The sequence below is a fragment of the Bison bison genome, unplaced genomic scaffold (assembly GCF_000754665.1).
Source record: "Bison bison bison isolate TAMUID 2011002044 unplaced genomic scaffold, Bison_UMD1.0 scf7180017864460, whole genome shotgun sequence".
Classification (NCBI taxonomy): domain Eukaryota; kingdom Metazoa; phylum Chordata; class Mammalia; order Artiodactyla; family Bovidae; genus Bison; species Bison bison.
Window position 1 is genome coordinate 2194761 of NW_011495022.1, and position 16248 is coordinate 2211008.

General features: G+C 36.6%; 1 protein-coding gene across 1 annotated transcript in view; it reads left to right on the forward strand.

Annotated features, from left to right (window-relative positions):
* Window positions 1-16248, forward strand: part of TTN (titin) — a 275334-nt gene that overhangs the window by 134726 nt on the left and 124360 nt on the right. The window contains 36 exon segments of the mRNA XM_010859754.1: window positions 37-114; window positions 1074-1142; window positions 1296-1400; window positions 1541-1834; window positions 2998-3078; window positions 3853-3930; window positions 4470-4553; window positions 4705-4779; window positions 6113-6196; window positions 6305-6388; window positions 6509-6592; window positions 6919-6993; window positions 9322-9396; window positions 9513-9596; window positions 9713-9787; window positions 9937-10020; window positions 10132-10215; window positions 10321-10404; window positions 10516-10599; window positions 10683-10766; window positions 10976-11059; window positions 11219-11296; window positions 11408-11491; window positions 11607-11690; window positions 11804-11887; window positions 13188-13271; window positions 13383-13466; window positions 13576-13854; window positions 13965-14048; window positions 14132-14215; window positions 14349-14438; window positions 14569-14652; window positions 14777-14860; window positions 14994-15071; window positions 15460-15543; window positions 16003-16173. Of these exon segments, the coding sequence (XP_010858056.1) occupies window positions 37-114; window positions 1074-1142; window positions 1296-1400; window positions 1541-1834; window positions 2998-3078; window positions 3853-3930; window positions 4470-4553; window positions 4705-4779; window positions 6113-6196; window positions 6305-6388; window positions 6509-6592; window positions 6919-6993; window positions 9322-9396; window positions 9513-9596; window positions 9713-9787; window positions 9937-10020; window positions 10132-10215; window positions 10321-10404; window positions 10516-10599; window positions 10683-10766; window positions 10976-11059; window positions 11219-11296; window positions 11408-11491; window positions 11607-11690; window positions 11804-11887; window positions 13188-13271; window positions 13383-13466; window positions 13576-13854; window positions 13965-14048; window positions 14132-14215; window positions 14349-14438; window positions 14569-14652; window positions 14777-14860; window positions 14994-15071; window positions 15460-15543; window positions 16003-16173 (3465 nt within the window).

Consider the following 16248-nt stretch of genomic DNA (forward strand, 5'->3'; position numbering starts at 1 on the left):
GTCATTTTTCAAAATGTCTGTAAAATATCTTTTAAGTGCCCGAAGTGGTTAAGAAAGCAGTACCTGAAGCACCTACTCCTGTTCCTAAAAAAGTGGAGGCGCCACCAGCTAAAGGTATAACAAATCCTTTTACGAAAGATAATAATATCTTTAAATTCTTATCCATCTTCTTTTTAAAAAACAAAAGTATCTTCTTTCACTGCTTTCTTAGAGTCATTTAAATAGAGAGCTTATGAAATTAATTAAGAACCTGTAAAAATATAATTCATTCGATTGTTTTAGCATTTTGCAATGTTAATGAATTATTATTTGTATGTATGTATGTGTGTGTGTGAATTATTCCAGAACATTCTTATTTTAAATAGCTGGGAATTTTAATGTTAATAGTACATCTCTCAATACTTATATACATTACAGTGGATCTTTATTCTCAACATTCCATTCCTAGATTTTATTAATTATATAAGTAGAATGTTCTCATATAATTATTACAATAATTATATCTGCTGTTTTTTTGGGGGGGGGATATTCTAATACTTAGATAATAATTATTTTAAAGAGCCTAGTGTTCCTTTTGTGATATCTGACCAGAGTATTCAAGGTTATTACAAAGCAACTATTTCTCTTTGCCTCCTAATTAGGCTGATGCTTCAGTAGCCTCCTAATTGTTTAGGTTATGCTGTCTCTATCACAGTAGAGAGCCTCAGCAGACGTGATAGTGCCCAGCAGAATGTGACACCTGTATTGAGGCTTAAGTACTTCATGAGGATAATCACTTAAAAAAAGCCTTCATGAAATTAAAAATAGTAGAATCAGGCTCAATATTGATAATCCCCGCTATTAAAAACAAAAAGATGGCACAGGTTTCTTGTGGACATGCCTTCTTCTAAGGTATGAATAGCACAAATGAGTGAAGACATCTTTATTGCCTCTAAATTTGGTGTCCAATTTTACAGTACAGAGTGACTTCTTAAACTTTGATTGTTGTAATATTGATGCCAATTCTGATGTTTTTATTTCATGTTTATCATTGAGTATTATCAGCTAACTGTAAATGCCTAATATCTTTAAAGTGCCAAAGAAAGTTCCTGAGGAAAAACCACCAGTTCCTGTTCAGAAAAAAGAGGCCCCTCCAGCTAAAGGTACATCTTTTCTTTTTAACCTCAACTTTCTTATAATCTCTTTTCATTAAGAGTTTTATGTTTTATGTCAACGTGTCTTGATTGTACTTGATGTCTTTTGCTTATGAAAGCTTGTTCTTCACAGTCTTAAATATTAAAACTATGTCTTTAAAGTGCCCGAAGTACCAAAGAAAGTCCCAGAAAAGAAAGTCCCAGAAAAGAAAATCCCAGAAAAGAAAGTCCCTGTGCCTAAAAAAGAAGTTGTTCCCCCAGCTAAAGGTACTTTGGGGCAGATCTTTGATGTCCTTGTATCGTTGCATGAAAGCTTTTCTCAGTTGTTTCTCTTTATATTTTGAATTTACATCTTCATTTTTCCTGTGCTTAAAAAAATGAGCCTCTTAAAATAGATGCTTTTTCAGGGAGAGCTGTCTTTGAAGAAAAAGTATCTGTGGCTTTCCACAAAGAGGAAGTAGTAGAAGAAAGAACAGAATTAGAAATAGTGGAAGCACAAGAAGAAGCTCTTGAAGAAGAGTTCCATGAGGTTGAAGAGTATTTTGAAGAAGAAGAGTTCCATGAGGTAGAAGAATTCCTCAAAGTAGAAAAGTATAGAGCAGAAGAAGAAGTACACAGAGCTGAAGAAGTCCATAGGGTAATAGAAGTTTTAGAGGCTGAAGAAGAGGAAGTGTATGAAAAACCCAAAGCTCCACCGAAAGGTATAGAGAATTGTACAGATATTCAAATTGTTATATGTTGCCCTAACTTCTTTTTTTAAAAGTAAATGTCATGTTCAGTTTGGACATTAGAAATTCACTTATTTTCCTTGACAAAATCATGAAATACTTGAAGTATGAGTTTACTTGATAACAATGATTGACACAGAGTAAAGATTAACCAGAGTATAGGTTTAGGCAATTAGATACTAATATCTGTTATCTACTTTCCTGAAGAGATAAGAAAATTCACTGTATGAATTTGTGGATTCTTTTTAAATTCCAAGTAAGAATATTACATGATTGTTGCTGCTGCTGCTAAGTTGCTTCAGTCGTGTCCAACTCTGTGCAACCCCATAGACGGTAGCTCACCAGGCTCCCCCGTCCATGGGATTTGCCAGGCAAGAGTACTGGAGTGGGGTGCCATTGCCTTACAGGTTCCAAAATAACTAGCCAGTGTTATCAGTTGAATAAAAAGAAACTCCTCAGTGCACTGAGGAACTTATAGTCGAGGCAAAACAGCTGTTGCTTTGTTAGCAATTCAACCAGCTATTCACACACGGATAATTACATATCCAAAGCTTCCACCATTTTATGATATTTTCAAGAGAAACAACATTAAGAAAGGAAATGAAGTGTGGTAGCAGCACCTGCATTCTAGTATATTCTGAGAATAAACTTACAAATATTTCCTCTACAAGACCACTCCAGTTTTTGAACAAGTTAATCATATGTGTATAATAGGAAGGAGGGGCTTCCCTTGTGATTCAGCTGGTAAATGCGGGACTCCTAGCAATGCGGGAGACCTGGGTTTGGTCCCTGGGTTGGGAAGATCCCCTGGAGAAAGGAGCGGCTACCCACTCCAGTATTCTGGCCTGGAGAATTCCATGAACTGTATAGTCGTTGGGGTCATCAAGAGTCGGACACAGCTGAGCAACTTTCACTTTCAATAGGAAGGAATGTGTATGTGCTTAGTATACATAGTAAATTTACAATCTAGATGAAAGTTAGCAAAATCAAGTCTTTTTTGGAAGTAGGTCTGATGTAAATTTTTAAAATATAAATAGAGAAAGCATCTTACGAGCCCTCATTGTACTAACTTTGGTCATTGAGCACAATTACACTTCAGAAGTTGGTTCTAAACCGAAACACTAATATCTTTAAAGGGCCTGAGATATCTGAGAAAGTCATCCCTCCAAAAAAACCACCCACTAAAGTTGTTCCTCGAAAAGAGCCACCAGCTAAAGGTATTTTAATGGTGAAAAATTACTTACCTAATTTTACATGCAGTAGCAGCTTGGCAGCTTTACAAGTTTGCATTCTCCTTGATGTTTTTCTTCTGTGTTTTGTGTTTTTGGAATGTCTAAAACAAACTAATATCTTTAAAGCAGGTGAGGGGTTAAAGAAAGTTCTATCAAAAAATAGTCACTGTTAAGAATACCCAAAATGAATATCACTACTAACCAAATAGTGAACCCAGTTTTCCTCCTTTGGTGCTCTTTGATTTTATATTCACTAATATGCTTATTGATAAATCCCTGTCTTTATGTTGATTATTAATTTTAATGACCCACTAGATATAAATATATCATGACTTTGTGTTTGATGTCCTTGCTTTGTTCAGGTTTTTAAACTTCTTGAATTTCACAACATAAATAAGAAACAGTATTTAATAAATAATATATACTTATATCTTTAAAGTCTCTGAAGCATTTAAGAATGTTATCACTGAAAATGCCAATTATTCCAACAAAACAGGCGAAAAAAGCAGAGAAGATGTCTTACTCATTTTTCTTATCAAGTTCTTATGACTCTTACATGAGAAATTCCCTTGGATTTTTTTGTTATTGTTTGTGTTATCAAAATTCAACTCATATTAATTACTGTAATGTACCTGATAAAGCGATGTCTGTATTTTATATTGTGGCTGTGTTCTGTTCTGTGTTTACATTTCTCGTGTGCTCTGCTTGTTAAAAATCTTTATGAATGTTCAAAAGTAAATTATTGCTATATCTTTAAAGTACCTGAAGTACCCAAGAAAATCGTGGTAGAAGAAAAAGTACATGTTCCTGAAGAGCCCAAAGTTGCACCAGCTAAAGGTATCTGCCTTTGCTGATTCACCACTAACACAAAACTCCCTTTTATTCACTTATTGCAATGAAGAATGAGAAAGCTCATTCTCCCCTCAACACCACAAAATGGCTGAACGATGTAAATTTCAATTTATGTCCCACAACATAATCCTACCTTTTGCAACAGCCTTCAGGGAACACAGACCTAATCCTAAATGTTGTTATTATCTGTACTGAACCTCTTCTTAAGCAGTATTTAAATGTTGACCCCTCAACCTCTTTTTCAAAAATAATTCATGTTGGAAGCTATTGTCAAGTAGCTTTAGAAACAAACATGTTCCGAATGACGATAGAAAATGATGCTATATTCAAAGGGCGAAGTCTTTCTAATATGGCAAATCAAGGATTCATCAACAAGGCAATCCAGAGAGATGCACTCACTGTGTTTGGATGACTCCTAATTTGGGGATTTTTTATATTCTCCTTGTTAAATGCCCCTTTTTGTCTTGATATTTTATACCCAATGATGCACTTCTTAAAAATAAAACGAACACATATCTTTAAAGCTCCTGAAGTACCCAAGAAAATTGTTCCAGAAGAAAAAGTTCGTGAAGCTGTTCCTAAAAAGCCTGAAGTTCCACCAGCTAAAGGTATACAGTGATGCTAATCACGACAGGAAATAACACTGTGTCTAAGTATTCATGGTTTACAGTGAGTGTGAGTGATATATTTGTATTTTGTGTCTTTATATTCTTGCTATATTAGTTATTTATTGCAATTAATATACTAATATCTTTGAAGTTCCTGAGGTGCCTAAGGAAAGAATTCAAGAAGAAATATCACGCATAGTTCTTTCTGAAGATGCAACAACTTACAGTGAGTGTAGAAAAATTGGTGGTTCTCTTTGGTTTGTCTGAGTTTGTCTTCATAGCTTTTAAAAGTAAATGTACTAATATCTTGAAAAAGCCCAGCATGCCCAAAATATTTGGCTCAAATTAAATAGTTTGAATGACTGTTTGCCTCAGACAAGGTATATTTCCTTGCCAATTTAAAAAACAAATAGTCCAAAAAAAAATCCTTTATGTATACCATTGCCCAATTTTAGAAAGTCATTTGTCTTGTTGAATTTATCATTGTCTTGTTAATGTGATCTCTGTAAAAACGTCTTCTGTTTCTAAGCAATTCATTTTCTCAGACCGTAAGGTAACTTTCCTTAACTTCATAATAATATTTTACTTAGATATTGTAGAATCAAAATACTTCACCATTAGTATTTTTTACTTTTTGCAATAATTGTTGGAAACATTTTGGCAGTGCTACTCAAATACCCATAGATTTATAAGGCCATTATAATTGCAAAAGAATCCTCAAGTCATTTTTGGTTTTGCTATTATGCAAAATTATGATTAATTTAAACAGTAAAATAATATGAGTAATAAAATATTCTAAGTAGAATGCTATTTAATAATCTGAAGAGTGAAAATGCCAGTTTCCACTTATTTGAATCTAAAATTTAAATCCAGTTTTTGTCAACCTATAATAATAGGTTGGGATAAAAATATATGACGACTCCCTTGTTTGAATACCCTTGGTGTACTTGAATTTGGTTATTATTATCAACTAGTCTTCCTTTCTAAAAGCTGGAGAATTCTTTATTTCTTCAGTTGCCTAATTTTTCCAAATATTTAATCATTTTTATTTTTATTTTCTTCTAATCCCTAAATGGTTTTCACATTTATATTAAATATGAAGCCAAGAACTAGATTTGGTTTATATTTTTAAAATATAAGTAACTAGGTTCCTGGAACAGGAAGAGACTTAGATGAATTTCCAGTAGGTCAAATATTCAAGAATTCTTGATGTGCAACTCAACATCAATCCCATTCTTTAAGAAAAAAATGCATAAAAATTAACCATAGGGAATATTTACCAGTAGCTTTCTGCAGACAAAGTAGAAGAATTATATAGTAGTCCCTGACCAGTGAATTCCTCAATTTACCATCATGCTTATAAAGAAGTGACGAGAGTCCTGTACCAGAAACCTGGAAATGAGAGTTTTTCCAGGCCAGTGCGTTATTGTCACTAATTTGGGTCTATCTGCTACTGTCGTTTGAGTTATGAATGTGTATGGTGTGTTATATTTTTCTTAATGATATTCTTCATCCACTTTGAAATGCCTCTAATTATATATATACTAATATCTTTAAAGTTTATGAAGTATCTGAAGAATCATTTCTGGAAGAAAAAGTGCTTGTGACTCATCCTCAAAAAACAAAAACCAAACCAGCAAAAGGTATATAATACCAATAACCCAGTGAAGAAAATTTACTTTTGGCTCATTTTAAAAACTCAGTACTTTCCTTCACTGTTAATAAACATAACTGTACTCATATCTTTTAAGTGCCTGAACCACCCAAGAAAGTTGTTCCAGAGGAAAAAATATATGTGACTATTCCCAAAGAGAGAGAAACACCAGCAACTACAGGTACATTTCAGCAACATCAAACTTGGATGAATATCTTTGACTTGAAGACTCAAATATTGCATGTTACATAATCTACTGTTTTTACAACTTCTAAGTATAAACCTACTAATATCTTTAAAGAACCTGATACAGCCAGAGAAGCATTTCCAGAGGTGGAGTTACCTGAGGCTATTCCCCAAATTCCAGAGCATCTTCCAACCGAAGGTATAATTCTTAGCTATGAAAATCTAAATAAAATCTTTCCTCATCAGTCTGCAAAATACGTTCACTGCTTTATGTAGATTTTCACAATCTCTAATGCTACAATACTAATATCTTTAGAGTCCCTAAGGTACCCAAGACAAGGAACTGTCTATGGTTTGCCCCTAAAAAGTCAAATCCCATTCATACAACAAATAATGATAAACTATTAGAACAAAAAAAAATCTCATTTAAAGTTATAATATCTGTTAATATACCTAACTTTCTTTGTAAGTCATGTCTTCCTGTCTTTGCCTTTTCTCAATTAAAAAATACTAATATCTTTAAAGAGGTGGAAGTCTCTGAGGAAGGTGTTCCAGAGAGACAAGCTCCTGTTACCAGAAGAACAATACCACCACCAAAAGGTACAAGTGAGAAGACAGTCTGCCTTCTTATCCCCTGATTGTTGTTGTACTTAACACCTGTGAAAATACTAATATCTTAAAAGCTCTAGTTGCTACCAGGGAGGCCACTTCAAAGTGTGTCCCCCAAAGTAGCGGCTTGATTGGGTATTATACATGTCTCCATGAGTCATAAGCGGGAAAAGTCCATACCTTTATACACAGGGAGATGCTTGGGCTATAAATTTTATCTATAAGGCCTCTAGGAAAAATATATGTCCATATAATATGCAGATGTGACCCAGGTAGTTTCTTCAATAGGAAATAGCTATTGCTGTTGCCTTAAAAAAGTAAAATTCAGAGTACTAGAAAAAAATCTATATGAGAGATCACCTGTAACATCTATATCCCTGAAGCTAGACTGAATAGGCTCACCCCACCCCTCTTTAAAGTGAAAATCAGTGTTGTCAAATGACAGAGGTTCTTGGCTGTAGACTGTAAGTCAGTAATTCAAACGCTCCATGGGATTGAAATTCCAGGATATGGTACCACTACCTATTGGAATTGCTTTTCTATTAAAATAAACTTACCACCAAAAACAAGCACATGAATTTGAAATAATTGATATCCCCTAGGATTTAAATATCAGAAATACTATCAGAAAACCATGACCTAAAGAAAATAAAATATTAAATTCACTGTGGAACTGTTCTGTGTGTAATATCCTCTCTGAAACCATCTGAAACCAGGGCAGTTAAAACCAAAACCAGTTAGAGTTAGGATTCTGCCCTGAATAATTTATTTGCTCCTCTCCTTGTCTTTTATTTTTAAAGAATCTTAAGTTTTCCCATTTGGAACATTTTCAGATTAATTAAAACATGAAAATGTTTTAGAACATCCAAAATGACAAATTCTTCAAAATGCCCATGATATTCTATGATTTGAAGAATATCTGAGCACTTTGACACTATTTTTTCAGTCTAGAATTTTTAGTTGTTCTCCTTTCTCCTAAAAACAATTACCCTTTTAAAGTACCTAATGTCAGGGTACAAAATAAAGCCATTTCAGATAAGAAAGGAGCTTTTTTATTTTCCCCAAACTAATAGCAAAAGGTACATTGTTAATTATTCAAAATTTAGGGTTTTTTCACCTAAAGGTAAATTTTTATAACCTAGTTTTCTATACTCCTACCATTCAAAGAAATAAAATTACTAGCATTGATACTGTCTGAGGTGACTAAGAAAACAGCTCCTGATAATCAAACATTCATACTATTTCCAAAGAATCAGATTCAGGGAGCAAGGAGGTCACCCAGTCTGGAACATTCCTGTAGGTGAGTTATGAGTAAAACTCTTCACTGCTCTTCGTCACTTTGAAGTACAATGCATTAATATCTGTAAAGTGCCTGAATCTCCTGAAGAAGTTGTCCCTATAAAGAAAATACTCATGGCTGGTCCTCCTGAAATTGAAACACCATCCCCTAAAGGTATCATTTATTCTGTCGTCCTTCCTTCATTTAAGGAAGGAAATACTCATGACTAGTCCTCCTGAAATACTCATGGCTAGTCCTCCTGAAGTTGAAACACCATCCCCTAAAGGTATCATTCTGTCCTCCTTCCTTCATTTATTTAACATATGCCCATGTGTATGGTGGTAGGGAGAAGGGAAATAACAAAGACAAGATTTCGCTCCTTTCTTCAGGACTTTATCCCTCATCCAGTTCTTGAAAGAGGCACCCTTATAGTCATAAAGTCACTTTGGTTAATGTCATTAATGTCTCCACTGATTCCTTAACCTCTAAGTAGAATACTAACATCTTCAAAGTAGCTGAAGCTGTGAAAGAAGTTTCTCCTGAAATGAAAGGATCTAAGGATGTTCCTAAAGAGCCAGAATGTCCACCTGGGAAAAGTGCACATCACCTCTGAGAGATATTGAAGAAATTGTCCACCCTCAGTTCTTAAAACTGTTTTTCTAATGTTCTTCCTAACTCCTGAATGTAAACATACCATCTTTAAAGCACTTGAAGCTCCACAAGAAGTTCCCTCTCAGAAGAAAATGTGTGTGACCATTCGTATCAAAACAGAAAATGCTTTTATTAAAAATATTCATTCAACACATATTTCATAAGGAGGGTCTAGTGTCATAGCACCTCAACTAGTCGCTAGAGAAGGGTGAGCCCATCTTCGCAAGGATGCTATTAATACTAATCCCATTCAACTTAGATGCTTGGTGGGGCAAGGGGACAACAGGCAGAGAAGAGATGTCTAGAAAACTATATTTGCTTACTTAGCGTGGTTACTGTTCTCATTAGTCATTTTAACTCCTAAATGTGAAATACTAATATCTTTAAAGTGCCTGAAGCTGCTCAAGAAGGTGTTCCTGCAAAAAGAGTTCCTTCCAAAAAAAGAGAGCCTCCATCAGTTAAAGGTACAAGTTCCCATGCCCTCAAATTCAAGAAGAAATAGCACTTGTAGTCTTGAAAATATTTTGCTGTTCCTATTGACCTTTGAAACACTAAATGTTGAAATACTGATTTCTTAAAGTGCCCAAGACTCTCCAAGAAATTGTCCCTGAAAAGAAAACATACGTGGTTCGTCATGAAAAGGCTGAAGTCCTTGCTGATGAAGGTATATGTTGCCAGAAGCTTAGATGTTTGGGAAAATGTCTTTTCCTATATAAATGTGTTTCCTGTTTGCGTTCATTCTTGTGACTCCTAAATGTGAAAATATTAATATCTTTGAAGTGCCTGAGGTGCCCATAGAAGTTGTCTGGGAAAAAGTCCATACTCTCCAGAAGCTTGAAGTTTTATCTGTCAAAGGTACATCCTAACAGCCCCTCAGGAGGGAATAGGGAGGGCTGTGGAAAGAATTGCCTTGCTAGCCTCTAAAGTGCTGTTGCTATGTAAACGTGATTCTTGTCTGTGTTGATCCTTGTGACTCAAATGTAAATTTACTAATATCTTCAAAGTGCCTGAGGCTCCCAAAGAGGTTTTCCCTGAAAAGAAAGTGCCTGTGGCACCTCCTAAAATGCCAGAAGCTCCACCAGTTACAGGTACTTGTCTTGGATCTTAGGCTTAAGAAGATAAAACTCATCTGCTCTTGAAAATATTTTGTTCTCGTGGTCCTATAACTCCTAAATATAAATTTACTCATCTCTTTTAAGTGCCTGAGGCTCCAAAGGAAGTTGTCCCTGAAAAGAAGCCACCAGTGACACCTCCTAAAAAGCCAGAAGTCCCACCTGCTAAAGGTATTTGTCACTGATCTTAAAAAGACATAATGCTTCTGCTCTGGAAAATATTTGTTCCAGTGAACTGCATAGCTCCTAAATATAATTTTACTAATGTCTTTTAAGTGCCTGAAGCTCCCAAGGAAGTCGTCCCTGAGAAGAAAGTACCAGCAGCACCTCCTAAAAAGCCAGAAGTTCCACCTGTTACAGGTACTTGTCACAGACCTTAGGCTTAAAAAGATATAACCCCTCTGTTCTTGAAAATAACTTGTTCCAGTGCTCTCATAACTCCTAAATGTAATTTTACTAATATCTTTTAAGTGCCTGAAGCTCCCAAAGAAGTTGTCCCTGAAAAGAAAGTGCCTGTGGTACCTCCTAAAAAGCCAGAAGTGCCACCAGCCAAAGGTAGCTGCCTGCATGTTGCTGTGTTTGACAATGTCTGTTTGTCTTCACTCAGTCTAATCCTGAAAATACTAATCTCTTTAAAGTACCCGAGGTGCCAAAGGCAGCTGTGCCAGAAAAGAAGGTGCCTGAAGCTATTCCTCCCAAACCGGAAAGTCCTCCCCCTGCAGGTAATGGCAATACTATACATACCGGGAAGGAAATAATTGCTCTTTTAGCTAGAAGAAATTATGTGTATATATCCCACTATATAAAGGTAATAAAATTCTAAAGAAAAAAGAGGTTTGGGAGTTATCCAAAATATCTTGGTGTATGATTGCATGATACAGTCATTCATTATTTCCACCTTTCTAAACACAAATTATGAATATTTTTTAAGTGCCTGAAGTGCCGCCAGAAGTCATCCCTGAAAAGAAAGTGCCTGTGGCTCCTCCTAAAAAGCCAGAAGCTCCACCAGCTAAAGGTATTTATCCTTCCATGTTGTGGATCACCTGTTTGGGGGGCTGGGGAAAGGGTGTTTAGAAGTATCCGTCAGTTTTATAAATGGTATTTGCTTGGGCAAGTGTGTTGTCGATATTCCCATTTGATAGTTTCTAACTAATAGATACTAATATCTTCAAAGTTCCTGAAGTTCCTAAAGAAGTTGTGCCTGAAAAGAAAGTGGCTGTGCCCAAAAAGCCAGAAGTCCTACCTGCTAAAGGTATTTATTCCCACTGCTGTGTTAAGAATGTATATTGTCTTGTCTCTTCATAATCATTGTAACATATACCTTCAAATTTCCCAAATTCTTAAACTACTAATATCTTTCAAGTGCCTGAGGTGCCCCAAGAAGTTGTCCCAGAAAAGAAAGCTCCCAAGGCGCCACCCAAAACACCGGAAGCCCCACCTGTCACAGGTACATGTTAGCTCTGACCTCATTCTTCAGAAGAAATGTCTCTTCAGGTTTTGAGTGTGATTCAAGCCCATTGCTATTCATTGACCTAATCATAAAACTACTAATATCTTTCAAGTGCCTGAAGTTACCAAGGAAGTTGTCCCAGAAAAGAAAGTCCCCAAGGCACCACCCAAAACACCGGAGGCCCCACCTGTCACAGGTACATGTTGACCCACAACATTCTGTAGAAGAAATGTCTCTTCAGTTTGTGAAGATGATTTTAGTCCATTACTATTCATTAACCTAACCATAAAACTACTAATATCTTTCAAGTGCCTGAAGTTCCCCAAGAAGTTGTTCCAGAAAAGAAAGTCCCCAAGGCACCACCCAAAACACTGGAAGCCCCACCTGTCACAGGTACAATTTAGCTCTGACTTCATTCTTCAGAAGAAATGTGTCTTCAATTTTTGAGGATGATTTTAGTCCATTGCTCTTCATTAACCTAACCATAAAACTACTAATATCTTTCAAGTGCCTGAAGTTCCCCAAGAAGTTGTTCCAGAAAAGAAAGTTCCCAAGGTGCCACCCAAAAAACCGGAAGTTCCACCTGTCACAGGTACATGTTGACCCAGAGAACATTCTACAGAAGAAATGTGTCTTCAGTTTTTGAGAATGATTTTAGTCCATGCTATTCATTAACCTAACCATAAAACTACTAATATCTTTTAAGTGCCTGAAGTTCCCCAAGAAGTTGTTCCAGAAAAGAAAGTTCCCAAGGTGCCACCCAAAAAACCGGAAGTTCCACCTGTCACAGGTACATGTTGACCCAGAGAACATTCTACAGAAGAAATGTCTCTTCAGTTTTTGAGAATGATTTTAGTCCATGCTATTCATTAACCTAACCATAAAACTACTAATATCTTTTAAGTGCCTGAAGTTCCCCAAGAAGTTGTTCCAGAAAAGAAAGTTCCCAAGGCACCACCCAAAATACCGGAAGCCCCACCTGTCACAGGTACATTTAGCTCTGACTTCATTCTTCAGAAGAAATGTGTCTTCAGTTTTTGAGGATGATTTTAGTCCATTGCTATTCATTAACCTAACCATAAAACTACTAATATCTTTCAAGTGCCTGAAGTTCCCCAAGAAGTTGTTCCAGAAAAGAAAGTTCCCAAGGTACCACCCAAAACACCGGAAGTTCCACCTGTCACAGGTACATGTTGGCCCACAACATTCTTCAGAAGAAATGTCCCTTCAGTTTTTGAGGATGAGTTTAGTCCATTGCTATTCATTAACCTAACCATAAAACTACTAATATCTTTCAAGTGCCTGAAGTTCCCCAAGAAGTTGTTCCAGAAAAGAAAGTCCCCAAGGCACCACCCAAAATACCGGAAGTCCCACCTGTCACAGGTACAATTTAGCTCTGACTTCATTCTTCAGAAGAAATGTCTCTTGAGTTCTTGAGAATGATTCAAGTCCTTTGCTCTTCATTAACCTAACCATAAAACTACTAATATCTTTCAAGTGCCTGAAGTTCCCCAAGATGTTGTTCCAGAAAAGAAAGTTCCCAAAGCACCACCCAAAAAACTGGAAGTCCCTCCAGTTTCAGGTATCTTTCACCCCAGTCCTTTTTCTATAGAAGAAATACCTCCTCTGCTCTTGGAAGAAATTTTAATTCATTGACCTCTTTAACCTAAGCATAAAACTACTATCTTTTAAGCGCCTGAAGTTCCTCAAGAAATTGTCCCTGAAAAGAAAGTGCCAGTGGCACCTGCTAAAAAGCCAGAGGCCCCACCTATTACAGGTACCTGTCATTCACCTTCGATTTAAGAAGATAAAACTCTTCTGCTCTTGAACATATTTTGTTCTGGTGGTCACATAACTACTAAACATAAATTTACTAATATCTTTTAAGTACCTGAGGCTCCAAAAGAAGTTGTCCCTGAAAAGAAAGTACCTGTGATGCCTCCTAAAAAGCCAGAAGTCCCACCTGCTAAAGGTATTTGTCATGAAACTTAGGCTTTAAAGCACATAACTCTTCTGTTCTTGAAAATATTTGCTCCATTGTTCTCATAATACTAAATGTAATTTTACTAATATCTTTTAAGTGCCTGAGGTGCCAAAAGAAGTTGTCCCTGAAAAGAAAGTGCCTGTGACACCTCCTAAAAAGCCAGAAGTCCCACCTGTTACAGGTAGCTGTCACTCACCTTAGATTTAAGGAGATAAACCTCTTCTGCTCTCAAAAGCATGTTGCTCTAGTGCTCCCACAACTTCTAAACGTAATTTTACTAAAATCTTTTAAGTGCCAGAGGCTCCCAAGGAAGTCGTCCCTGAGAAGAAAGTACCTGTGATGCCTCCTAAAAAGCCAGAAGTCCCACCTGCTAAAGGTATTTGTCACTGATCTTAGGCTTAAATGACATAACTCCTCTGCTCTTGAAAATAATTTGTTCCAATGATCTCATAACTCCTAAATGTAATTTTACTAATATCTTTTAAGTGCCTGAAGCTCCCAAAGAAGTTGTCCCTGAAAAGAAAGTGCCTGTGACACCTCCTAAAAAGCCAGAAGTGCCACCAGCCAAAGGTAGCTGCCTGCATGTTGCTGTGTTTGACAATGTCTGTCTGTCTTCACTCAGTCTAATCCTGAAAATACTAATCTCTTTAAAGTACCCGAGGTGCCAAAGGCAGCTGTGCCAGAAAAGAAGGTGCCTGAAGCTATTCCTCCCAAACCGGAAAGTCCTCCCCCTGCAGGTAATCATGAAACTCTCCAAACTAGTATTTTTAAAAAGAAAAACTCTCTTCTGAGCACTGTAAAAATCATTTTACAAAATATTTCATATGCTTGAGTCAGTTCTAGCATTCAAACAAGCTTGTGTCTTTAAAGTGTATGAGGAGCCTGAGGAAATAGCCCCAGAGGAGCCTCCAGTTGAAGTCGTAGAAGAGCCAGAGCCTGTTCCTGCTCCTCCTCCAAAAGGTACTGGCCAGCTGATATGCAGCCTTAGCCAATCTTTGCCCTTCTTGTCCCCCAGATTCTAGGCGTTATGACTTTTATTGTTTCTCACTCTTCTTCACCGATTCTAAAACATAAATCATAATATCTTTAGTGACCGTCCCACCTAAGAAACCTGTCCCGGAAAAGAAACCACCCGCTGTTGTTGCCAAGAAACCTGAACCACCACCAGCGAAAGGTATTTCCCACTGCCACTGCTTCATACAGAAAAATGTGTCTCTAAAATGCTATGTTCCACTGCTCAGCTTAATGATTTCCGTATGTCATTGAAACAATGAGCTAAATACTAATATCTTTTTAAGTGCCTGAGGTGCCCAAGGAAGTTGTTCCTGAAAAGAAAGTGCCTCCAGTGGTTCCCAAGAAACCAGAAGTCCCGCCTCCTAAAGGTACTTGTAACTGTCTACTGTCTAAGAGAGGTGGATACAACCTCTAGCTCTTGAAAAGCATTTTGTTCTGTGTAAATGTGATGAATGTTTTCACGTGATTCTTCATAATGTTAAAATACTAATATCTTTAAAGTGCCTGAAGTTCCAAAAGAAGTTGTTCCAGAAAAGAAAGTAGCTGTTCCCAAAAAGCCTGAAGTCCCACCAGCTAAAGGTACATGTCACTAACCAATAGATAAGCGCTCACTCTTGGTTTCACTTCCAATAGGAAAGCCTTTTGTTTGTCAAATATCTTATATTAACAACTACAAACCTAGTATACTGGCTGTTTAGAGTTTTAAATGTTTTTAAATAGCATCATTGATTGAAAAAAAAAAAAAAGACTGGTACGTTTGTTGTAAGTATTAGAAAAGTTTTCTAACATGGTTTTGTTGATGTTAATAGGCTTTGTTTTCTTACGACCATGTGGATCCAAGAACAGATCACTGGCCTCATTGTGAATTTTGTTCATGGATCTGTCCCTGGGTTATTTGAACTAGATATGGTATAAATTTCACGTACTTCTCAACTACCCAGAAGTAAAACTAACTCTTTCTTTTAAGTGCCAGAGGTACCAAAGAAACCTGTCTTGGAGGAGAAACCAGCCATCCCTATTCCTGAGAAAGTAGAGTCTCCTCCTCCAGAAGGTACATGTAATGCTGTTTATGAGCTTACCACTTTTGACTGTTTTTAATGTAGGCCTTGTTCCTCTTCTAATTCAGTATCTCTTGGTCATTTTCTGTCATTTAATTATTTGTCTTACTTCGCAGTTCTTAATTAGCTCCAATCTTAAATCTATTTGAGTCCATAGTCAGCAACTACACTGGCCATCATAAGCTGTGTTACACAAAGCTTCTCTAATGCACACACAAAGTGGGACAGGTGAACTAATGACTATAAATGACATTAAACACTAAAGGGTTTTTCAAACATTCAAAGCAATGGAAACAGAACTCAGTCAAACAAGATGGATTCCATCTTAATATAAGTGATGGTATTAATAGAAACAAGGGAAGAAATCAAGATGACTATTTATTGTGTTTCACATTTGTGCATTTTAGAATACTGTTCCACACATTCAATTAAAATTAACTATATCTTTAAAGTTTATGAAGAACCTGTGGAAATTGTTCCTGAAGAGGAAGAGCCCGTTCCTGTTGTAGAAGAGGAAGAGCCCGTTCCTGTTGTAGAAGAGGAAGAGCCCGTTCCTGTTGTAGAAGAGGAAGAGCCCGTTCCTGTTGTAGAAGAGCTGGAACCGGAAGCCCCCCCACCAGCAGGTACAAGACAAGATTCACTGAATGGAAGAATACACCATTTGATTTTTTTATGTCTATTATTTATCTTGTTTAAGG